Source organism: Physeter macrocephalus, chromosome 11, assembly GCF_002837175.3.
Source record: "Physeter macrocephalus isolate SW-GA chromosome 11, ASM283717v5, whole genome shotgun sequence".
NCBI lineage: Eukaryota > Metazoa > Chordata > Mammalia > Artiodactyla > Physeteridae > Physeter > Physeter macrocephalus.
The window spans coordinates 154,780,204-154,805,323 of record NC_041224.1 but is presented as its reverse complement, the minus strand read 5'-3'; the positions used below and the strand labels follow the sequence as shown (position 1 = coordinate 154,805,323).

At 50.1% G+C, this 25,120-nt stretch overlaps 1 protein-coding gene across 2 annotated transcripts in view; it reads left to right on the top strand.

The window, feature by feature from the left end:
- The window catches only part of LTBP2 (latent transforming growth factor beta binding protein 2), a 99,952-nt gene that overhangs the window by 41,847 nt on the left and 32,985 nt on the right, over positions 1-25,120 (top strand). For both annotated transcript variants that reach the window (XM_055088616.1, XM_024133436.3), the window contains exons 4-10: positions 6,572-6,762; positions 8,780-8,950; positions 9,475-9,681; positions 10,519-10,805; positions 11,847-11,949; positions 23,406-23,480; positions 24,887-25,009. In XM_055088616.1, the coding sequence (XP_054944591.1) occupies positions 6,572-6,762; positions 8,780-8,950; positions 9,475-9,681; positions 10,519-10,805; positions 11,847-11,949; positions 23,406-23,480; positions 24,887-25,009 (1,157 nt within the window). The remainder of the gene's footprint in view (positions 1-6,571; positions 6,763-8,779; positions 8,951-9,474; positions 9,682-10,518; positions 10,806-11,846; positions 11,950-23,405; positions 23,481-24,886; positions 25,010-25,120) is intronic.

Here is a 25,120-nt window from a genome sequence, read left to right as displayed (position 1 = left end):
CGCTCCCGGACCCCGCCCGACCGGCGCCCACCCCCTCGCGGCCTCCGCTCGCCGGGGTTATAATTGCCTCTCACCCCCAGTAAGGGTTATTTTGGGGGTGGTTGGAGGTGGCGGCGGAGGCGAGGAGGGGAATTGTGTCTCCTTTCCCGGGAGGGGTGAGCGGCGTCGGAGGCCACGGTTTCCAGGGTCCCTACCTATGGGAGGAGTACTTCCTTCTTTCCACTGACGTCAGGCTTGGCCGTGGGACTTGACCAAAGTCAATGGAAGATGAGAAGTGATATAGGTCATGTCTAAGAAGAAGCTTTGGAAGCCAATGCATGAATTTACTTTTGCTCATTTTCCTCTGCCACAAGACAAACAGGTGCCAGATAAAGGCTTTTTCTTTTGCCAGGATTCCAGAATGAAGATACCTGTAACCAACCCAAAGTCAACATAACAAAAATGAGAAATATATTTTTGTTCCAATAAAACAGTAGTTCTCAAAGTGCTGTCTGTTGAGCCCAAGACCCTTTAAGGGTTAAAACTATTTTAATAATAATACTAAGTTCCTTTTTCATTGTGTTGACAATTGCACTATGGTTCATAAGCGATAGTTGGGAAAACTGCTGGTGCCTTAGGAAAAGTCAGTGCAGTTCCTTCAAACTGTGCTCTGTCACCATATATTTATAGTAAACAAAAAAAAATTATACTTGAAATGTACTTGATGAAGCAATGAAACATTAATTTTTAAAAATCTTGATCTTGAAAAAAATAACATTTGGGGTTTTTTTTTCTGTGAACTGTTCACATTCCTTTGCTGACTTTTCTTCTAGGACTATTGGTCTGTCTTTTCTGTTTCTAGGAGCTTTTTAAATATTATGGAGATTGATTCTTTATTATGATATGAATTGCACATATTTTTCCCATTTCGTCTTTTGTCCTTTTACTTTGTTTAAAGTGGCTTTGGCCAAGCAGAGGTTTTTGATCATAGGGTTGGTTGTTTGGACAAGTAAATGATATGTTATGTAAAACACAAAGAATGATGTCCACTACTTGGTAGGCACTGAATGGATGTTATTTTCCTTCCCTCCCTTCCCTTACATTCCATGCTTTATCCAACTGTGCTCATCATCCTTCCTTAAATACGGCCCATGCTTCACACCTTCACGCGTTTTCTTATGTTACTTTTCTTATCTGGAATGTCTTCCTCCTCATTTTGGACTGTGAAATTCCTACCCATCTCTTAAGCCTCAGCTCAGATGTCCTGGTCCTGCTTACATCTGAACTCCTGTACCTCTGTTAGCCCTCACAGTCCACCTTGGATCCTAGTAATATACACACATTTATCATGCTTTTCCTGAGCCTCAATTTCCTTACCTATAAATTGGAGTTGCTGGGGAAAATAGAGATTTATTTTTATTACAAAATAATGCATGTTTACTGTAAAACTGTAAAAAAAATTTTTTACTGAAAAGAAATCTAAAAATATGGAAACATAAAGTTTAAAACAGTAGTTACACATACATAGGCATTCTCATCCCCAAGGGGCAGCCACTGTTTACAGATCCTTCCAGACCTTTCCTATGCCTATATAAATATCTGTAGGGAAGAGAGAGAGGTTTTTCTTCTAACAAAAACCTGGAAGTATTACTGTCCATATTATTCTGCAACTTACTTCTTTCATTCAATAAAATAACATGAATAAGATGATGCATTTATTTTTTTTAATTTTTATTATTTTTATAATTAATTTATTTATTTTTGCCGTGTTGGGTCTTCGTTTCTGTGTGAGGGCTTTCTCTAGTTGTGGCAAGTGGGGGCCACTCTTCATCGCGGTGCGCGGGCCTCTCACTATCGCGGCCTCTCTTGTTGCGGAGCACAGGCTCCAGACGCGCAGGCTCAGTAGTTATGGCTCTGGCTCACTGGCCTAGTTGCTCCGCGGCATGTGGGGTCTTCCCAGACCAGGGCTCGAACCCGTGTCCCCTGCATTAGCAGGCAGATTCTCAACCGCTGAGCCACCAGGGAAGCCCAAGATGATGCATTTAAAGTACATGCTTCAGTGCTCTCTCCATGGGAGCTATCACTATTCTATGCACCTTGCAGTGATGTTTTTAAACTTTCTTTTGGCAGCAGAACACTTAGCAAACAAAATAGTATGTGGAAGCCCAGTTATCAATTAGATAGAGTGGAGCCACCAGGCTAAGGTGAAAGTGCGTGGGAGGGAAGGCATGGAGCTGCTCACCCACTCGACTCCCCATCACTGTTTGAGAAACTTAGTGAGTTGGGCAGAATATGGGGGCCCCATGTTCAGCTGAGTGGCATTATCATGGATATGCACTGTCCAGGGAGTTTCCACTCAGGTCTGAAGATCCCAGCCAGCTGGGTTGGAAGATTTTCTTCCCAAATTGGTTGAAAGAGCTGGAGAGTCCTCAGGCCAGAGCACATCTTGGTGGATCATACCCAGGGGCTCCTCCTTGGCTCCATGCTGGTCTGTGATGAGAGTTTTCGTTGGTCCATGAAGAAATGAAAAACATAAAGTCAATGAGGTGAGATTTCCACGAAGTTAAGCTTATTCAAATATTTCTTACTGGCAATGAAATGTCTTTTCTTTCATAAAATTATGGTGGCAATAATTGGCAGTTGTGCATGTGTGTGTGTGTGTTTTAATGTCTTACCTAAATAAAAAGTTGGCAACCTTATGTTGGTCCCCTACATTTGTTTCAAAATTTTACTGATCCATGAAATCCTGAAGTCTAGAGAGATGGATGTTCCAGTCCATTGTGGCAGCTCTGCCAGGACCTCCTTGGAACAATCCCAGAGAGATAATCTTGGGCCAGGCGAGGCTGAGAACCTTTATGCTATCCTTTAACGAAATCGAAGCAGTTCTTCCAAGGCAGAGAGTGGACAGAGCCCCGCTCCGGGGACTTTAGTCAAAGAAAGTCACCTTCCCAGTGAAGCTCTCACTTGCCTCTGTTGCTACCACTCTCTAGGAGCCAGAGCTGAGCTGAGGGCCTGAAGCCCTTCACACATGTGGTGGGGGGCCCTCCCTCCCTGTCCACCTCCAAGGACTGGTCTGGGGTTTATGAAGGGAGATAGCTGACTCTTTAGAGGGATGTTTTCAACGTAACACATAGGACCTATCAAAGAACCAAGGCTTCCTTCTTTACTTGGCTGTGATCCTCTCAGAAGGTAGGACTTTTTGATTTCTATCGTTTAATCCGAAATCCCCATCACAGCAGTAGATGACAATGGATTGAGCTCAGAAGGCTGTGGTTGTTAAAAATGTATTGACAGCAGGGCTTCCCTGGTGGCGCAGTGGTTGAGGGTCCGCCTGCCGATGCAGGGGAAGTGGGCTCGTGCCCCGGTCCGGGAGGATCCCGCATGCCTCGGAGCGGCTGGGCCCGTGAGCCATGGCCGCTGAGCCTGCGCGTCCGGAGCCTGTGCTCCGCGGCGGGAGAGGCCACAGCAGTGAGAGGCCCGCGTACCAAAAAAAAAAAAAAAAAGTATTGACACCAGATTAGTCACTTGGCCTTTTATATGTAAGGTGCTTGGGCAGTATAACAAGATATTTGGGGTGTCTTTTATTCCTCTTAGATGAAGAAGAATTTTTAGTGGCTTGGGGAGAGGTATTTTGTCTGAACTATAGCTAGCACTTTCTTTTCTTTGTTCATGTGATTTTAAAGTTTTGGCATAGTTTTCAACTTGTGACCACTTATTTATATTTTCAAAATAATCACATGGTCTCATGTTCCTCTTGGTCCTCACCATAGCCCGGTGAGGTGGGTGTCACTTTTCCTGTTTTACTGATTAGGAATCTGAGTTTCAGGGGATCTCAGTGACTGGTCAAGTAGGAGGCAGAACTGACATCTGCCGGGCCCAATTCCTGTCCTCTCTTCTCTGTATAGACAGGTTCTCTCTACAACTAGGGAAGACATTTATTTTCTTCTCTGCAAAGTTAAACCTTTGGCCCTTAAGGGATTTGAACTCAGGAATCCTGGGGCCATTAGCATTGAGTTCCAACTAGAGAAACAAGTGATGGCAACAGTAACAACAGTGACGGCAAACCAGCAAGAAAGAACCCTTTGAGTTTCCACCTTGAACAGAATGGAGAGCTCTTTGTCAGCATCAAGTTCAGAAATGTCCCAGGTGGTCCGGGCAGAACCTGAACTACTCCCTTTAGCTCCCTGGGTGCTCTGTGATGCTGACACTAAGCTGAGCCATGGCACCAGCTTGCTGCCACCAGGAGGAGACTTCCACCGACCCACCAGCTCACTTACCTCTCACTCTTTGGTGAACTCTTGGAAGCCATTGGAAGGATTGTGTTTTCTGCTGCAGCTGGCTGTGCTGACCTTCTCCTCGGAGTTAGGAGCAGGTACCTGAGGGTGGGGCCCCCAAATCTGGTCCATTACAGCTCCCAGAGCTTCTGGGGTGGCTAACGGGCCCTCTCTCTCACTCCAGCCCTCAAACTTGGGGAGCAGGCTGGGGCATGTTTGGGGCTGTCAGGGTGAGTATTTGCTGCTGGTCGCGCTGGAAGAAGAGCAGCGGTGAAGCTCATGGGAGCCAAGTCCCAGGCCAACAGGGCTGGGGAAGGGCTGGAAGGTGCCCAACTCTGACACGTGTGCTGGTCTGGCTTCTGCCAGGAAAGGATGAGAGGGAGATTGCTCATGGCCTGGACACCCGGAGCCAACAGAACAGGAGAAGGGACGATGGAGGGAGAGGGTCCCAGGACCCACTTGGGCAAAGAATCCAATGGAGAGGCTAGGGGTGGGACCTACTGGAGGAAGGAGCACCACCCCAGGCCTGAGCAGAGGCTTCTAGGCTGAGTTTCTGTCCTGGTCTGGGCTGCTCTGTTGGGTGGCACAGGAGTCAAGCTCTGCTGGGTTGGAGTCCTGGGGCCTGATTTACCTGTTGTATAACCTTGGGCAAGTAATTACTCTCTGAGCTTCAACGTCTACAATGTGCTCACACCCACCACAGTCCAGACACTGTCATTTTTACAGTGGTTCATATACATTTTGACAGTGACAGAGTATTTACAACAAGGCTGCCTTGTAGAATGACCTGCCTTATAATAAACACATAGAGAACCGTTCAAGTTTATGAACAAACAACTCAAATAGTTAAGATATCAAAGGACATGAGCAGAAAATTTTCACAAGTGGTAAATAGATGTATGAAAAAAATTCAACCTCAGAAATGATAAAAAAAAAGGTAGCTAAAGCAACATTGAAGTATCATTTATGATGATGATTATTATGAAAAATTAATAATACCCTGGTGAGGCTGTGTATAATATAATAATGCTGGCGAGGCTGCACTCTGAGTGGTGCATTTATACAACCTTTTGGAGAGCAGTCCTCCAGTGTATACCTAGAGCCATAAATGTAACCTCTGATACGGTCATTCTAGTCCACAGAATTAATCCTAAAATAATAAGCCTTTTCAAAATGTTTCTTATAAATATTTTTCAAATATACAGAATAAAAACAGTTTAATGACTCCCCCTATACTAAAGGAATATTTTAACAGAAGAAAAAAAGCCATATGAGTCAGGATGTCCACAGTTAAAAATTAAAAAAACAATCTAAGTATATAACAGGAGAATGTCTGAATAAATTATGAATCATCTTCAGATAGACTACCTTGTAGCAATTAAGATGATCAATATAAAACTTGTGGAATTGTGTAAAGTACGATCTAATGTTAAGTGAAAAATCAAAATTTAAATGGTATCTGCAAGTGATGACCATAGTGTAAGAACATATACTTGAGCAAAGGTTGAAAGGAAATATGCCAAAGTATTTGCCGTGTTGGGGTAGGAGGATGATGAATTCATTTTTTTCTCCTTGAACATTGTTTTTTTTTTTTGCGGTACGCGGGCCTCTCACTGCTGTGCCCTCTCCCGCTGCGGAGCACAGGCTCCAGGCGCGCAGGCCTAGTGGCCATGGCTCACGGGCCCAGCCGCTCCGCGGCATGTGGGATCTTCCCAGACCGGAGCACGAACCCGTGTCCCCTGCATCGGCAGGCATCCTCTCAACCACTGCGCCACCAGGGAAGCCCGAACATTGTTGCTATATTATTTTTACAATAACATTCATCAGAGGGATATTCAGGGCTCCGCCCCTGAATCAATCTGTTAACGTGTATTTGCTGGGCACCTGTTCCACAAGCAATTTGTGTGAAAGGTTGTATTAAGAAGTGGCAAGAAGTAGGCACAGGACTCAGTTTTAGGGCAAGGGCTGGTCCATAAGAGTCTCAAGCTCTTCAAATGTCACAGCTACATGGGATCGATTGAACACCTTTATTTTGCAGTCGAGGGCCCTGAGGCCCAGGGAGGCTCAGTGACTTGCCCAGAATACCCAGCCAAAGCCTGGCAATTCTACATAGGGGTAAGCACTCCCACCGAACTAGCCAGCTGGCCTTAGCCCTATTCCCCTGTCTCAGGGCACCTCCATTTTCCTGGAGTTGGCAGGAAGGCAGCCAAACAGAGAACACTCTTCTAGTGCAGAGGTGGGGGTGGACGTCCTGAACAGGAAGGGCACAGAGACACTGTTCCTGGGATGCAAACCCCATGCCCCGGTTGTCTCCACAGGACCCTGAGTGGGCTCAGCCAGACACACGCCACCCAGCAGCACGTGGGGCTGTCCCAGACTGTCCGACTTTACCTGGCCACTGCGGCCAATGGCCAGCTGACCTCCAATGCCCTGCCCATGGGGCCAGGCCCTGAACGGAAGGATGGTGCCCAGCAGGCAGCATATCTGCACCACCCATCATCCTCCTGGGGTAAGGACACCCTGGCTCCAGGTCCTCAAAGAGCAGGGCATCTAAATCTTGGACCTCCTTCTCCCCACCTTTGCTTCCCCCTTCACCCTCTCAGAAGGGCTGAGTTGTCACCCTGTCTCCTATCTTTTCAGCCAATGAACAAAACAGTTGTCAAGCATCTGCTTTGTGTTGGGCTCCAGGGGTCCTAAACCAGCTGTTGGAGACTTTGCCCCTTTGAGACACCTAGACCTTGATCGCTCCATTTCTGCCCCATCTGTCACCTGTCCTGCCTTTGCTTCCCTCATATCCAGTTGTGAACCTCACCTCCCTGGCGCTGGTCCTTCCACCTCATCCTTCCTGTAAACCCCTTGTTACCTACAGCGGGGCCTCTGCTTCCCAGAGGAGAGAGCTGAGCATCCCTGAGGATTCAAGCCTCCGCACATTCTTGCTCGTTGCCCAGCAATCCTTCCTGGTGTGCCTGGACACTTTCTCTCATTCCTCAGAGCAGCTCCCCCAGGCTGCCCCCACCTTCCCCAGCCCCATCCCATGGCCATGCTTTCCACTCCCCAGAGCCCTCACCTTCCTGCCCACTTTAAAGTGTACACATCAGTGATGTTTAGCATATCCACAATTTTGTGCAACCACTATCTAATTACAGAACATTGCCATCACTGCAAGAAGAAGCCCCATATGTCCATTAAGCAGTCCCTCCTTCCCCACTCCCACCCTCACCTTGGCCCCTGGTCCCACTAATCTACTCCCTGTCCTTATAGATTTGCATATCCTGGACATTTCATATAAACGGAATCATGCAATATGTGGCCTTTTGTGTCTGCCTCTTTCACTTAGTGTAATGTTTTTGAGGTTTATCCATATTGTGGACAGCATGCATTAGTGTCCTTTTTATAGCTGATGACCTTTCTTGCCATCTTGAAAAGGAAGGGCCCCTCTTCTTGTCTAAGGCACATCCCACTGTTTCTTGACTCTTCTGGAACCCTAGGCTGTCACTTGCCCTCCCCCCACCCCGGTTCTCCTCCCGCTTCAACCTGTCCCCCACTCAGCCCTTTCCCTAGAGCATATACAGTTACTTACAGCTCTCCCATTCACACACACACACACACACACACACACACACGCACACATGGCTATTTCTCCACTTCCCTCTGCCTTCCTTTCTATCTCGCCTCCCTTCACAGTCAAGTCTCCATAGACCTTTTATACTTCCCTTCTCAACCCCTCCGCCTCCTGGCTTCCCCGCTGGGCCCCCTATACAGAATGAATACCCCTCCTTTGTATTTTCCACTGCCACCACTTGTGTTAAATGAAGCGACCTCAGCTCACACTGCTGCAATGACCTCCCAACCAGTCACCCTGTCTTTCCATCCACCTGCACACCCCAGCTCAGATGGCATTACCCTCCCCCCACTTCCTCTTTGATCTCTCACTGAAAATTTTCAACGATTTCCCACCACCAACTGAATAAAGTGCCCTATCCTTGTTCTGGCCATTAGGGCCTCCAAAACCTGACTCTAATCATTCTTTTCAGGTGTTCTCTTGGAAAACTCTCTTCTCTGGCAAGTCTGAGCTACATTCTGTTCTCTGCCCTTTGGTGCAAAGCCCAGCTGCAGCCCTTGCTAGCTGTGTGACTTGGGATGCAACCCATCCTTCTCTGAGCCTCAGTTTCCTTAACTGTCAGATGGAAACATTAGGTCAGATATAAGAACATTGCCAATATTCAACCATTTTAACCTACAAAAATGGCAATTTCTAGTGTTTCAACCTAAAATAATACTCAAGAGGGTTGAGAGTTATTGTGCAGACAGCATGAACTCAGTTGCTGGCCTGTTGGCATCCCTCAGTAGATGTTGGCCTGTGAGTTATTACTCGGCCCCCACCATGGAACCTTGCATCCAGGAGGTACTTAGCAAATGCCCTTGGGATGGATTCAACCCAGTCCCGTGGGCCTTTCTAACCAGCCTCTGGAGGTCACAGCTGTGCCTCTCAGCCTTGCCCCCGGACCCAAGCCCTCTCTCTGCAGGGCTGAATCTCACGGAGAAAATCAAGAAGATCAAGATCGTCTTCACTCCCACCATCTGCAAGCAGACCTGTGCCCATGGGCGCTGTGCCAGCAGCTGCGAGCGTGGCGACACCACCACCCTGTACAGCCAGAGCGGCCACGGACATGACCCCAAGTCTGGTTTCCGAATCTGTGAGTCCATTCCCCGCTCACATGGTTCCTGGCTGGCCCTGGAGCTGGGTGCAGGGGTGGCCAGAAGGACAGGCCTGCCTTGGGCTGGAGCCCAGCTCTTCTGTGGGAAGGAGGCCGGGTGCTCTCACACCGTGGCTCCTGTGACTTGTCTCCGATCACACAATGCTGAGTCCTCGCCCAGCTCTGTCACATGTGACTCTGAGCAAGTCACACAACCTCGCTGAGTCCAAGTTTCCTCCACAGAAAAGTGAAGGCGTTAAAAGTGCCACTCCCCCCCAGCCCCCCACTCCCGTCCCATCCCCCAGGTTACCGCAGGGTGGAGGAAAGGCAAGGCCTGTTATTATCCATCCTCCTTCATCCTCCCAGGCCTCCTGGAAAGTCCCTGCATTTCAGGGGGTGCCCGGTTCCCAAAGCCATCCAGATTTGGGGGTCTTGTTCCCCCTGCTTCCCTGTTGTCACCCAGCGGCCATGTAGTAGGTGCTGCTGTGTTCTTCCACCACGTCACCTTGAGGTCGATGTTGTAGATTTCTGCCAGATCCCCTGCCTGAATGGAGGCCGCTGCATTGGTAGGGACGAATGCTGGTGCCCCACCAACTCCACTGGGAAGTTCTGCCACCTGCCCACTCCCAATCTGGACAGGGAGCCTCCAGAGAGGGGGGTCCGCCACAGGGCCTCGCCACAGGGCCCCCTGAAGCAGTCCACTTTCACGCTGCCTCTCTCCAACCAGATGGGTGAGTGTGGGGCTGGGAGGCGACCTGGGTAACCGTGTAGGGTGGGTGCTGGCATCTTCATGGAGGGGACGGGAAGCTGTCTCCAGCCCTTCCTTCTCCTCTACCCTTAGCACTCAGTTTCATTCCCTAAGTTTTTCTCTGCCCTTCCATCTGAGTTCATCAGTTTTGTTTTTTTTTTTTTGCTCTTATCCCCTACTGGGTGCGATGGGGGAGACAAAAGAGTGTAAGGGTAGGGTCCTGATTTCAAGGAACCCGTGGTTCTGAACAATAGAGGGAGGATGGATGAGAAAAAGAGCATCATAAAACATTTCCTGTCCTCTGCCTTCCATTATTAGGTGCCAAATAAAGGGTACAAAAAATACAGAATTTTGTAGATCAGGGGATGGAGAGCCCCAAGCCTGGGGAGTTCAGAGAAGGCTGCATGGGGGAGGTGGACTTCAGTGAGGCCTTAAACAATGGGTAGACTTTGGTTAGGCAGAGGGGAGTGGAGGGCTTCCTGAGCAGAGGGACAGGTGTGAACAAAGGCATGTAGTGGGGACCGCGCAGGGTCTGTTGGGCCGGAGCTCAAAGGTTGTGCAGGATCGTGGCGGGAGGTGGAATCAGGAAGGTAGTTTGGAAGTTGGTAATGAAGGTTTTTCAAGAAAAGGTGTGGAGGGAAGGAGTCTGTGCTTTTGGTCCTGTCCTCCCTGGGGTATTGTTCTGGGTTTTGAGTAGAGTGAAGAAATGGAGGCGAGTTTGGGGGAGACACAGCCAGTGGCTCGCCTGGCCCAGGGCTGCTGCACTCCTCAGAGGGTGGGGCCCTGTTTCCCCACCTCTGACCCCAGCCCCTGTGCCCAGCCTCTGTGAGCCCCTCCTTGGTGAAGGTGCACATCCACCACCCGCCTGAGGCCTCCGTGCAGGTCCACCAGGTGGCTCGGGTACGGGGCGAGGTCGAGGCGGCCCCAGAGGAGAACAGCGTGGAGACCAGACCCTCGCCCTGGCTCCCCGCCAGCCCCGGCCATGGTCCCTGGGACAGCAACAGCATCCCGGCTCGGTCTGGAGAGGTTCCTCGGCCACCACCCCAAGTGGTGCCCAGGACTCCGGCACTGCTGGGCCGGTGCTACCTGAGTGCTGTGAATGGACAGGTGAGAATGCAGCTCCTGCCCCAGCCCCGGGGTCTCCTGGGACCACGACTGCTCCCTGCAGTGTCCCTCCTCCTTCTCTCCCCGCTCCTTGTTCTTAAGGAATGTGAATCTACAGGGTCTCCCATTCCCCACATGGGAAAACTCAGGGCATAAAATTGCCTGAGTGTAGAGAGGTTGAGCCTCCTACTTGGTCGCCACTGGGTACCTGTCAGTGCCAGGCACACAGAAGAGGACCCAAGAGAGGCCCCCTCTGGAGGGGAACAAGCGTCCTTGTGTCCCAGCAAATCCTGGGCTCTCCTGGAGCTGAGTGTAGGACTCCCGGTGCGTGGGTAGTGGGGCTATTAGACCTGGCGAGAAGGAGTTTGGTCTTCAGTTAAGGGTGGAGTCACAGAGATGTGAAATTAGCAAATGCAGGTTAAACCCCAAAGCCTTCTCAGTGCAAAGACAAGACACTCCATCCCCCCCTACATCCCGTGGCATCCTCAGTCGGTGATGGGATATCATGTGAGCTTTTCTGAGTCCAGGCACCTAAGGATAGGGGCTAAGCCAGACCCACGATGGCTTTTCCTAGGATTGCAGTTTGGCGTTTCCGGAAACCCCTCCTGGGAACTGGGGGAGGTAGGGAGTAGCCAAGGGTTAGGGACTCTGAGTCCCCAGCTCCTCCCCACCTCTCAGCTGTGGTGTCGCTGAGCATGGGCCCTGCTCGCGGAGGGGGCCCTGGCATTCCCTGGAGCTTGATGGAGGAAAGCCCAACCTCTGCGTGCTGGGAACATGGATGGGGGCAGTTTGCAGACTTCACAGGGAAGATCTTATCTGGATGTGTCCCTGCCACTCCCCTCCCAAGTTTTGGGTCTGACAGAGTGGACTTTGGGTTTCACTGCTTCCTTCCGGGACAACTCCACCCCTCTCCTCCCCTCCCTTGGGTGGGGGCATTCTCTGCAGGATGTAAGTGGTGAGCTCATGTCTCGGGCTTTCCTGCGACATCTCTGTGCAGAGCAGGGGAGGGAAGCAGGTGATGAGTGTCCATGACCTTTTTTCCAGTGTGCCAACCCCCTGCTGGAGCTGACTGCCCAAGAGGACTGCTGTGGCAGTGTGGGAGCCTTCTGGGGAGTGACCTCCTGTGCCCCGTGTCCACCCAGACCAGGTGAGTGCTGGGTGCCAGGGTTCAGGGTTGTCAGCAAAGCTCTCCCAGGGCCTGGCGTCTGTTGCAGGCACCACCCCCTGCATTTCCCACCAGGGCCTAAGAGGCCAGGCAGGTAGAACAGGCTGGTAAACTAGGAAAGCTTTCCAAATCTGCCTTGAGTGTGCTTTTGGCTGGTGGCGGAGGCTCCTGACGGCTCAGACCCATTGCCAGGTGCAGTGTGGCCTGCCTGCTCGGTCTGGTGGCCTGGAATGGGTTACTCTCTTTTGCCAGTTGTTCTTGCTCAGATTTTAGGAATTACATCCCATGCTGGGCCCTCTTCTACCCTTCAACCCCCTTCCACATACCCCCGCTGCCCAGGTACCAGGGGCCCAGAGGTCTTGATTTAGTGACTCAGTGTTTCCCTCTCTCTCCCTGGAGGGACCCCTAGGCCTCCTCCTCACCTCCTGTTTCCTGCCACTCAGCCTTTGAATCAGTGTTGGGCATCTGTCCCAGAATGTCCTCGGCCTTGGGGTATGGGAAACTCAGCTCCCAGCCCTCTTTTTTTGTGGTGGGAAAACCTAACGTATTCATTCATTCATTCAGCAAATACTCACCAGGTGCCTCGCCTATACTAAGCACTGAGAATTCAGGAGTGAGCAAAATGCCACTCTCATAGGCATTGATCTTAAAGTTGGGAGACAGGTGACAAGGTACCTATGCCTGAGTGCGGCTCCTGCCCGCTCAGCCTGTCTTCCTCTTGCAGGCCTCACTCCTGGGCTTGGGTCCAGGCCTGGCATGTATTTCTTTTGCCTGTCGAAAGTCAACTCGGTGAGTCAGCTTTGTGGGGGGCCTGGCCCAGACCCCGAAGCGGGGAACGGCAGGGCTGTTCCTAACTTCAGACTCGGCTGTGGAGCAGTGACCATATTCTCCAAACTAAAAATAAATGTGGACAGTTTCACAGTGTGATAGAATTTTTGGTGAAGCACCAAAGGGTAGTATTAAGCTTTTAGGCTTAAGCATCCAATACATGGCAGGTACCAGTCCCAGCTCTGCCTGCTGACCTCTCTCTGCCCCATCTCCCATCTGTGAAATGGAGACAGTAATAGTGCCAGCCTCGTAGGGCAGCTGTGGCGAGTAAATGAGATGGCACCTGTACTTAGCATTAGGTCGGTAAGTGGTAGCTGTTATAATTACTGTTAGAAGTATCCCTCCAAGACGGGAAGAGGGACTGGACCCACTGCCCCATGCGGAGGAGTGTGTGGAGCTGCTCAGCATCTCCCCCTGCAGGCCAAAGATGTTTTCACCACTTTTCTTCCTCCTGGTCAGACCCACCCTTGAGACGTCCATATCCCACACTCCACTCAGCCAACAAATATTTTCATTGATGAAGTACCCATTTGAAGTACCCATAGTGTGTAGGCCTTAACAGTGGAGAACGAGGTAGAAACAGTGCCTCCCCTCTCCAAGCTTACAGGGTGGTGGGGGAGGAGGGCGCAGACAGCATAACCGGGACCACCTTTGTGCAAATTAGAGAAAGGTGCCCCTTCCACGTGTTCAAAATAGTCTTTATAATTGGACAAATCCAGGATGCCAATGATTCTGTTAGATGTGGAGCTTTTGTGCAGTGCACAACCTGCACATCTGTACACCGTGGGGTAGGAGATCCTTCCCCAAACTGGTGGATCAGGGAAAGCTTCTTGTAGAGGTGACATCCAGGATGAGGCCTGAAGAATTATTAGAGTAGGGCTTCCCTGGTGGCGCAGTGGTTAAGAATCCACCTGCCAATGCAGGAGACATGGGTTCAAGCCCCGGTCCGGGAAGGTCCCACATGCCACGGAGCAACTAAGCCCGTGCGCCACAACTACTGAGCCTGCACTCCAGAGCCCACGAGGCACAACTACTGAGCCCGCGCGCCTAGAGCCCGTGCTCCACAACAACGGAAGCCACTGCAATGAGAAGGCCCTGCTCACTACAACTAAAGAAAGCCCGCGCGGCTACAAAGACCCAATGTGGCCAAAAATTAAATAAATAAATATTTATTTTAAAAAAATAGAATTATTAGAGTGGGCCAAAGAGATGGGAAAGAGCTTAACAACCCAAGGAAATTGCACAGGCAGGTGAGATGGAGAGAGAGAACATTTCCTGGAGCACAGCACACCCAAGGCTGAGCACCCACCCCCTCCCTGTCCCCTCCTAGCACCACCCCTCACTGTGTTCAGCACACCTCAGCAAGCTGGGCACCAGGGTGCAGACCCTGGAATGTTAGGTATTCCCCACACTGAGCAAGAAATTACAAAGGGCAATGTAAACATTCAAAACGCATTAAAGTGCAGCTGGGCATTGTAGAGAGAAGGGGCAAGATGCTGGGGAACCTTGTTTGTGTTGACGGGGTGCCAGACACCTAGCTCAAGGCCCAAGCCTGGGGCCGGGGTTGGGAATGTTTCTTTAAGTAGGCAAGACAGGCAAGCTACTGTGCAAGACTCTGGAAAAAAAGGCGAGCTGCTGGGGTAGGTTTGGGAATGGTTGGCAAGACAGGCATACTCCTGAGTTCTGGAACATTCTCAGCCCTGGTGGCTCTGCCCCTCTGAACCTCTATTTCTCTTCTGATTCTGGGGGAATTCCCCCTGGTTCTGGGGGAACCACGTGGCTTCATGGCTTCCGCTAAATCATCTTTGGCTTCTGAGGCTGTACAGGACTGTTGAAGAAGGTCCCTGCAGAGTGCTGCTATTTCTGACATGGGAAAGGACTGCCTTGAAGTCTCAGTTACATGGCACAGACAAATCCCTTTTCTTCCAGAAAAATTCCTCAGTGCCTTCTTTCTCAGGGAAACGGCTCAGAGTGTCAATCTAGGCCAGCCTCTGGTCCCCCCACCTTTCTCCCTTCACTCTGAGTGACAGATGCAGCTGACCTGCCAGGACCTGGCCTGAGCCACATCCTCCTGACCCCTGGGGAGTTATCAAAAGTCACAGCTCAGAGCTTCTGCAGGGTCTGGAGAGCACACAGCTCTCAAAAGCCACTTTGACTGAGGCCACATTTTTGAGTTTTCATCCGAGAAAGACAGACATCTGGGTTGACTGGAAAGTTGGCCGCTGGACCATCTGGCTTGGCACTGGCTGTGTCAACCCCAAGGCCCCTTTGCTGGGGCAGGCTGGGCTGGCACACGGCGCGCGGCCCGCAGTGGTGGGCCCCGGCTGTTTGCCACGAGACCATCTCTCCGTCTGCCTGGCGTTGGATGAGTTCACCACAGAATCCAGGCCCCTCCCTGTGTCTCCAGGAAGAGCTGATTCTCTTGCTCTTCCCCTTCAAGGAATTCTGCATCTTTCTCTCTTGCTCTTCCCCTTCAAGGAATTCTACGTCTTTCCCTCTTAAAAACAATAATAGCTGCCAGGTACTGAAGTTTTACACTATGCCGTGCTTTGCACCTACATGATCTCGTTTCATTGTCACAACCAGCGGCAAGCTAAGGATCTTTATCCCCATTTGACAGAGGAGAAAAATGTAGCTCAGAGAGGGCTGAAGGACTCGTCCAAGGTCACACAGCTAGGACAGGAAAGCTAGGATTCAAATCACAGTGCGTCTGATTCTTAGGGGACCAGGATCTCCCTAATCATTCTGGGGAGGAGGGCGTTGGGGCAACCCGAAGACAATACAAATCAGGATGCTAGACCAGGATTTTACAGTCAAGAGGGTGCATCCCAAGACTGTATTCCACGTATACATGAAGGACAACATCCTGCCAGAAGATTGGACTGAACAGACAGGCAGGGCAGCAACCTGCAGTGCAGGCCTGAATTAACAGAGATGTGTTGGAAGAAACATCCGGGGGTTGGGGGGGAAGTGGGTAGGCTTGTTCCGTGTGGTTTCAGGGGGTGGGCAGAAGCTGATGTGTGGATGTTTCTAGTAGACAGAACTCAACTGGAAACAGCAGTAGGGACAACTTATTAAAAACTGCAGCTGCCCAGCAATATAATGGGATGTTTCCAGAAGTACTGAACTCCCCGCCACGAGGAGTATGCCTACCAAGAACAGGTGTGTGGAAGGAGTGGGGGAAGGAAATGGATTTTTGAGGGAATGTAGGTTTATATATACATCTGAAAATTTATTTGAAACTCTCCATAGAAGGAAAGCCTTGGTTTGGCTGGGTTTTGCCATGGCCCTTGCCCACAAGGAGTGTTCCAGGTGTAGGTCTGTGATGCCAGCCCCCGGGGAGAGTGGGCATGTGAAGGTGATGTCTGAGGAGGCTGGAGCAGAGAACCCTAGGGCGAGTCATGGCAGCATCGCTCTCATCATGTCCTCATTAGCAGCCCTTTACTCAGAGGATGTAATACGCGCCAAGCACCACACTAAGTTCGTTCTCCTTTCTTTGCATCCTAACAACATCTCTAGGTGGGTGTTACTATCTTCATTTTACAGATGAGGAAATTGGGCCTGAAACTCCAGGTCTATGTGACCCCAGAGCCCTGCTTCTAATCGCTCTGTAATCCCCTTCCTCTGCTTCTTGGTTTAGGCATTCACTGAGCTAGAGGACCCCGGCTGGGGGAACAGCTGTGCCGGGGTGGGGCTCCTGTTCTCTGTAACTCGGGGTCAGACGCCCAGTCTCCTGCCCTAAAGAAATGAGATTTTCAGAATTCCAGTTGTTGGGCTGATAAAAGCCGTGATTCTTTGGCTCGGGGTTGTTCTGAGAGCTTCCAAGGGACTCGAAGCCTCCTGGGAACTGTGCCTCAGCTCACGTTAGCACCCTCCCTACCCTAGCAGGGGTGTCACTGACACGTGGCATCTCTGGTCTGGAGAGCCCTGGGAGGGATAGGATTAGGCTGGCGGGAGTGGCGCCTGTCTGAGCCAGGGCTCTGACCAGACCCCTCTCCACCTCACTGTTCATGGTTTTCAAGACACCCACTCTGGCTCCGGAGTGCTCCCAAGGAAGCAGTCAGAGCCTGTCTTTGGGTGGCATTTCCACAACCATTGCGGGATCCATTAGGACTTCACCAAGGAGGAAAATCTGGAATAATGGACATTATTATAATCACCGATGTGTGACAAGCATCATGCTCAGAGTTTTGCATGCCTGTTTAGTGTTCACAATAACCCTCTGAGAAAGGAAACGTCATCCCCATTTTGCTGATAAGAAAACCAAGGCTCAGAGAGTAACTTGCCCAAGTGTCTCCAGCCAGTGAGGGGCAGCAGGCCAGCTTGCTTTCCTCAAAACTGTGTTTCTGGAAGGAAGGAAGGAAGGAAGGAAGGAAGGAAGGAAGGAAGGAAAGGAGGGAGGGAGGGAGGAAGGAAAGGAGGGAGGGAGGGAGGCTTGAGGAACATCTACAGGGACTGTTCCAGGCATTATGCTAGTTTCAGTCTGACATTGGTTGTTTCAGTAAAGTTAATCCTCACAACCCACGAACTGAGTTTCTGTCCCCACTTCTACAGGTGAAAAATTTAAGACCGAGGGAGGTTAAGAAATGTGCCCAGGTCACACGGCTAGTCAGAGTGGAGCCAGGAATTAGATGCTAGTCTGGCTGCCCCAGCACCCACACTCTTTCCACCGCTCCCGGGGAGTCAAAGTTTCTTTCCAGCTTACCCACCTGAAGTTTGCAGATCAAAGGTTCAACTCCAGCCTGCTCACGTGTCCCTGTGCATCAAACTTAGCCTCGTCCAGTGTGTGTGTGTGTGTGTGTGCGCGCGTGTGTGTGTGTGTGTGTATCTGTTCTCTGGGCAGAAGGGTGTGTGGCAAGGGACCCTCCACATCTCCCTGCTGCAGCCATCTGTCATCACAGATTGAGATCAGCGTGGCTTGTAAAGAGCCCTGTGGCCAGACACATGTCTCCACCATCTCCTCCCCGAGCTCTGTCTTGGAGTCAGGGCCAAAACTGTCTCCAGCAATCGGTTTGCTCTTGTTGAGGCCTCCTTGGAAATTCCAGCAGCCAAGGGTGAGAATCAGCAGGGTGGGGGCAGGCTGCAGCCAGAGGACCCTCTGCTTCCTTCCGCATCTGTGAGCAACCAAGGTGCAGCAGTGAGTGGAAAGGGCTGGGGTCCGGGGCCAGAAGACCTGAGTTCCAGGCCCGCATGGCCCAGGTTTCCTGACTAGGAGAGTCATGCATGTCTGCCCTACGTGCTTCACAGGCATTTGGTGATGTTCAGACTCCTTGGAGTTGAGTTTGAGTCCAGCTGACCCCTCAGCAGCTGCTTTGGCTTCTCAGGTCAAAGTCCAAGCTGCAAGACCACTTCCCAAGAGCCTCTTTGAAGCACCCACAGGAATCCCAGATCAGCCACTCTCTTTTTCCAGATCCACAAGTCCTCTGCTCTCTGACCCTTGATTTATCCTTGATCTGGCTGAGGGGCCATGGGAGGAGTACAGGTTCTTCACTATTTCCTTCACCGATTCTACATGATGCTTTGGTTGTACACATTATGGAGCATTTGCCCAGCATCTGATTACTTCTTCTGACCTCCTTCTGGGTGTCCCTGCCTTTTTTTCCGCACTCACTCTCCTGATCCCTTGTTTTTAAAAAGGGAGAGGAGGAGTTCCCAAGAAAGGTGATATGCTTCCTGCTGGGCAGGCATCTCCCTGTGACCTCTGGACCCTAAGATTCTTGACCTAGACAACTCCTAAGGCTCGTCATGTATTCATTCGTTCATTTATTTATTTGTAGGCAGTAGAGAGGAATAGTTCAGAATTTATCCTCTGGAAGCAGATGCATAATCCCAGCTCAATCCATCAGCTGGGTGACCTTGGGCATGTTTCCTAACCTCTCTGTACATCAGTTTGCTCATCTGTAAAATGGGGATAATATTAGTATGTATCTCCAAGGCCTGTTATGAGGATTAAATAAGTTATTACCTGTAAAGCCTTTATAATGGGACCTAGCCCATAGTAGGAGCTATTTTAGTGTCTGCTATTATTACTCATTCCCTTTTGATTGCCTATACTATTCCATGTGCTGTGCTTGACTCCAGAGACATAGCAATGACAAAGAAGGCAAGGTCCCTGTCCTCACAGAGCTTATGCGCTAGCAGGGGAGATGGACAAGCAAAGAGGCAGCCACAGCACAGTCCATTAAGCATTACAGCAAGGGAAGGCCTACGTGTGCTGGGAGCACTTGAGAGGTGCTCCTGGTGATACCCGCCCTCCCCCATCACTGCCGAAATCTCACCCAGAGCCGTGGGTGGGTGCTGAGTTCTCACCCCAAGCCAAGGTTTCTCCCTTCCATGTGGTCATCTCAACTTCGACTTTCTTTCCCCCAAAGAGATACAAGCAGATTTTTCTGGATTGGCTGCTGCACTTGGTCTTACAGAAGCTGGGATCCAGCCCCCTATAGGAGGCCTCTGTGAGGTTTGAGGAAGGGCGCTGATGGCCCTGGCTCAGGGCGGGTGGGGTGCAGGGTGCTGGCAAAAATGGGTGTCTCACGAGGAACGCTGGCTTTGACACTTCTTTCTCTCTAGAAGCCTGCCCTCGCCAAGGGCTGTCCAGCTGACAGGTTCTCTTCAGGCCAGTGAGAAGGCAGAGTCCTCTCAGGAGGAAATCACTTTCTAGAAAAAGCGCATGTTTCCAGAGTAACGGATGAGCCCGGCTACTCTCAGTTCACACGTTGCTCAGCTTCTCGGGGTACCCTGCAGGTGCCACGGCTGGTTCCCAGCCTTACTATGATCCCAGCTCTCTGCCACCCCTCTCCTGCTCTGTAAAGAAGCAAGGTCCTTCTGCATACCTCCTCCCTCCTGGCACCACCTTGCTGCCCTGGCCTCCTGGCTACCCCTCCCTTCCTCTCTGGGTGTAGGAAGGATGTGCCCTTCGCAGCCAGAAGCTTGGTTGCAACCCGGACTCGGCCCCCTCTGAGCTTCACCTTCCTTCCTAACCCGTGAAACAGACAGGAAACAGACAGGAGAAACAGACAGGACAATATGCATCAAAGGCCTCACGCCTCCGAAGCCCTGTCCAGATGTCCCCTTGTCTCAGTTCTCCCGGCCCCTGGCATCAGCCTCAAGATATTCCTTCCCACCTTCTGCTCCTGCATCTAATCAGCTTGCTTTCTGAGTTTCTCCAAACAACTTCCCCTCTTTTTTTCTTCCTCCCTGTCTTCAGTTCATGCCACCAGGCCCCGGGCCAGGTGCTCACATTTCCCGGCCTCACCCCATCCTTTTTCTCAATGTCAGCACTTTCAGAATACTCACTTATCGCCACACAGCGGCCTTTTAGGCTGAAGCCTAGTCCCCATGTGGAAGAACATGCAAACCGTGGGGAAGACCATCCGTGGCAAAAAAAAAAAAAAAAATTACAACTTCAATTTACAGTTCTTTGATCTTAAAAAAAAAATTAAGCTTTACTAATTTATATTCTCACTTGATCTCTATGTCAGACTGTTGCAAGTGTCCTCAGGGAAGTGTGGGGCTTCCAGGGAAACACGGCACCTCCTCATGTTTGCCTTTGGTATCACAACATGTAATGCACGACAGCGCTCTGTTTGTGGGGTTTTTCAGTTAGGTTGTCTAGTTTTAACTAAAGCAGCCCTCACCAAATGGAGAAATGACTCTAAAAAATTCTTGCAGAGAAACAGGATTTAAAATAACATGCGGGGCTTCCCTGGTGGCTCAGTGGTTAAGAATCCTCCTGCCAATGCAGGGGACACGGGTTCGAGCCCTGGTCCAGGAAGATCCCACATGCCGCGGAGCAACTAAGCCCGTGAACCACAACTACAGAGCCAGCAAGCCACAACTACTGAGGCTGCGCACCTGGAACCTGTGCTCCACAACAAGAGAAGCCGCCGCAGTGAGAAGCCCACACGCCGCAACGAAGAGTAGCCCCCGCTCGCCACAACAAAGAAGGCCCGCACGCAGCAACGAAGACCCAATGCAGCCAAAAATAAATAAATAAATAAATTTATTAATTTATTTAAAATCCTCTTTAAAAAATTAATAAGTAAAATAAAATACTATGAATAATCCTAAGCGATCCTTTAAAAATGCAATGCTGACCCTTCTCCTCTGACAGGTAATCGGCCATATTCCAAGGTAAAAATAATGATGACCTCTCAGATGGGACCCAAAATGGACCCCAGGAGTCAAATGATCAAGAAGTCTATATAAAATACAACTTATATCTACTATCGTTAATACCAGACCTTGCCTTCAGTGTATAATGTGCCCAGAGATAACAGCTAATGATAGAGTAAAAGCTATCTTGATTAGAAAAACGTTTTAGGAACTTCCCTGGCGGTCCAGTGGCTAAGACTCCGCTTCCAATGCAGGGGGCCCAGGTTCAATCCCTGTTCGGGGAACTGGATCCCGCATGAATGCCACAACTAAAGATCCTGCATGCCACAACGAATATCTCGCACGTGGCAACGAAGATCCCATGTGCCCCAACTAAGACCCGATGCAGCCAAATAAATAAACAAATAAATGTTCAAAAAAAAAAGAATCAAAAAAAAGAAAACATTTTAAAACACTGAGACACTCACATTTTGCTGTATAACTGGATGAAGGTATAGGTATTATTAACATGTCTCTTGGTATTTGCAAGAATCTATTTCAGCAATAAAATATATGAAGAACTATCTTTTGCGTAAGCCACTAAAGGTTGAACCTATATAGAAGATAGAAGACCTATATTCTCAACAGTAAATGACTTCTTGAATAAAAATAAGGTTTACCCAATAACTCTATGAGTACAGCGGCTGATGTTAGGACCAGCAAGGCAATGGAGCTGGGGAATGCTAGCTGGAAAGTCCCCTCCCCATACCCTTCATAGGCAAGTTATTGCCAGAAAGAAGTCAAAGCTGGGAGAAGACAAGCTGTCACAGGAAGCCATCATGCGGTTAACTTTATAAAACAAGACCTTTAAAGTATAAAGGTATCTTTACGGAGCTTCATATTGGAATAGTGTCTGTGGAAATGCCTGTGCCCCTTGAGAATTACTGGCTATGTCTTGGCAAAGGAATCATCAAACTGAAAGAGCAGTTCTTCTTCATTTTTTTTAAACAAAAAGATGGGTGTTCCACATTTGCTGCCTTTTTCTGTGATCACAGGTAGCTGTCAATAGTACACTACCTGCTAGCGCTTTTCAAGAAAAAACATCTTCAAAAAAAAAAACACCTTCAAAGCACTTCTTTGGAGGTTGACATACGAGTCTGTCCCTCCAAGGTAGTGGAGATGTTTTCCCTGTTTTTACTGAATGTCAGTTGTTTTTGTTTCTTTGTTTGTTTTTGTTTTTAAGCACACCTTCTCTCTCTCTCTCTCTCTCTTTAAAGTAAGAGGAACGGTGTGAAATCAAGATAGGACATGTATCAGCACCAAAATACTGACAGTTATTGCCTTATTGGCCCATCTGGACTCAGACCACTGCCCAGTTTTGTTATAAACTTTAAGCAGGGCTGCTTTTCAAGGAAGTTGTGGTGGGACAGAGCCTTTTGAAAATGAATGTTTGGAAAAAGTTCCATCATTCTGTGATTTGCTGCTATAAATCCTCTCCACTTGCATACTTGAAAAACTCAAGAACTGGGATTTTCGAACTCTTTTTGAATTTGTAAAAACAACTAACTGACCTCCGGGAACATGAAAATCTGCTAACCAAATTTCAACAACAGCATCCCAAGGTTGGTGAATGTGAGTGAATGGATATCATGGATCTATAAGTGCAGTCGACGGTGAGCTTCTTGCAGGATCGGGGGGCTTTGTCAGCTAGGGTGGCATTCAAACCAAGTATCAGAATAAACTGAACTTAGAACCAGACTGTGAATTGTCATATTCAGATGTTTAAAAACTAACAAAACAGGGCTTCCATGGTGGCGCAGTGGTTGCGCGTCCGCCTGCCGATGCAGGGGACACGGGTTCGCGCCCCGGTCAGGGAAGATCCCACATGCCGCGGAGCGGCTGGGCCCGTGAGCCATGGCCGCTGAGCCTGCGCGTCCGGAGCCTGTGCTCCGCAACGGGAGAGGCCACAACAGAGGGAGGCCCGCATACCACAAAAAAAAAAAAAAAAAAAAAAACTAACAAAACAACTAGAGTTGTGTAAGATGCAGCCATTGGGAGAAAGTGGGTGATGGATGCACAGGACCTCACTGTACTATTTTTTGCAACTTCCTGCAAATCCATAATTACTTCAAAAACAAAAAGTAAAAAAAAAAAAAAAAACCAAAAAACAAAAACACAAATTTGTTCAATCACATGTTATATTGTATAACATTGATATCATATAATATATACTGTATCTAATAACTATATGACTATATTATTATAACTATATATACGAGATATATAGCCACTAGGTATCATTTTTAGTAATAGCAAGGTGGGCTGAGAGTAGCCTGGTGAGAGCCAGGGAAGGGATTTCGGCTAAGGAGGTGCAGCTACCCGGGGCAATGGCTTGGGGGGATGGGGCCTCACAGCTGCAGAGTGGGCTGGACATCCAGACTGCACCCCACTTCCCAGCATGGGTGACAGAGGAGCCCAAGGGCCCTCCAGTGAAACCTGTCTGTATCTTCAATCCTTAGCCTCCCCAGTGATTGAAAATGGCCAGCTGGAGTGTCCCCAGGGATACAAGAGACTGAACCTCACTCACTGCCAAGGTAAGAATGACCAGGGACAGGGCTGGGCTTGGGGAGCAGAAATAACAGAGGCTTGATGATGCGGGGAGACACCCATATCCCCAGATAGAAGGAGCAGCTGCCACTGTCTGAGTGGCCCACCTTAGTGGGCACCTCTAAGCCCCAGCTTGGGGGAGCTATGGGGGCTGCTGCTTCCAGGGGCCCAAGGAAGTCAGAGGATAGTGATAGTGCAAGCTGAGAAAGGGCCTGGGAGCCAAGCCCTCCCCTCCTCCCCATCTCTACCCTCCCCCACCCAGATCTGGGTTTGTGCCTCTGTAGGGCTGCGTTGTGCTGTATCTCAAGGTGGCCCACGGTCCCCGCACATCCACTCACCTCCTGGGCTGCTCTCCCTGGAATGGGAAGACTTTTGACTCCAGGGTGGGAGATCAAGTCAGCCTGAGTTGGTGGGGACCACTATGGACTCTTCCCAATAGAACATCCTGCTAAGCAGTAGTTCCCCTTGGTGCCCAAGCTGAGTCATCCTGCAGCCCCTTTATTCCTGTACTCAGTGCCAGTTTCCCCAAAGCCTGTGAATGAGTAGGCGGCTCTGATGACACTGGGCTGCCATGTGTTATCTCCTGGCACTGGAGGTGGGTGGCCATCACAAATCTTCCATGCTCACCATCACCAGCAAAGGTGCCACCGCTAAGAGGGCCCCTGACTTCTTGGAGCTCAGAGTGTGAGCATTGTGATTTCCCCTGCCCTCTTAAACCTCTGCGCCGCCTCCCAGCACCTGCCTCCATCCTCCCGCCTCCTCTTCCTTGCCGGGGTCCCTCCATCCTGCAGCTTCTCACTGTGGACATGGTCCCTGATCTTGGGTCCCGCAGAGATGCTTCAGGGTCTCTCAAGGAAGACTGAATAGGAGGGACTGGGCAGCCTGTTCTCCACCCTCCAACTCAAACTCTCCCCTCATCTACTCCCCCTGTTACTTCCCAGGATGCCGCTTACTAGTTGAGTGACTTTGGGCAAGTTATTCCTGGAGCCTCAGTTTCCTCTCTTATAAAATGAGGCCGTGTGGACCTACTTGATAAAACTGTGAGAATTAAATAAGGTATCATATGCAAACCACCTGGCCTACTACCTGGCACGAGGCACTCAATAAACATTAGCTCTTAATATTATGACCATTATTACCAGTTCCTGGACCCAGCGATTTGCAATTTTTATCTCATTTTATCCCCCTAACAGGACTACATCGTCATTACTATTATTATCCCCACTTTACAAATGAGAAACTGAGGCCCAGAGAGAGGGATCACACTTAGTAAACGGCAGCTCTCTTATTGCTGTCCTTCTATTTGGAGAATCATAGGAGAACTCTGCCCCGACCCCTCCCCTCCATCAGGCCTGGGTCGGGGGGCGCTTGGTCATCTCCGCCAACCCTGCAGATATCAACGAGTGCCTGACCCTGGGCCTGTGCGAGGACTCGGATTGCGTGAACACCAGGGGCAGCTACCTGTGCACCTGCAGACCCGGCCTCCTGCTGGATCCGTCCAGGAGTCGCTGTGTGTGTGAGTGCAGGCAGGACCCAGGGTGGGGACGCTGAGAGGCGAGATGGGACCCTCAAGGCCCACGGGCCAGACTGAGAGCAGAAATGCCCCTAGACCCTATCGCAGGGTCCA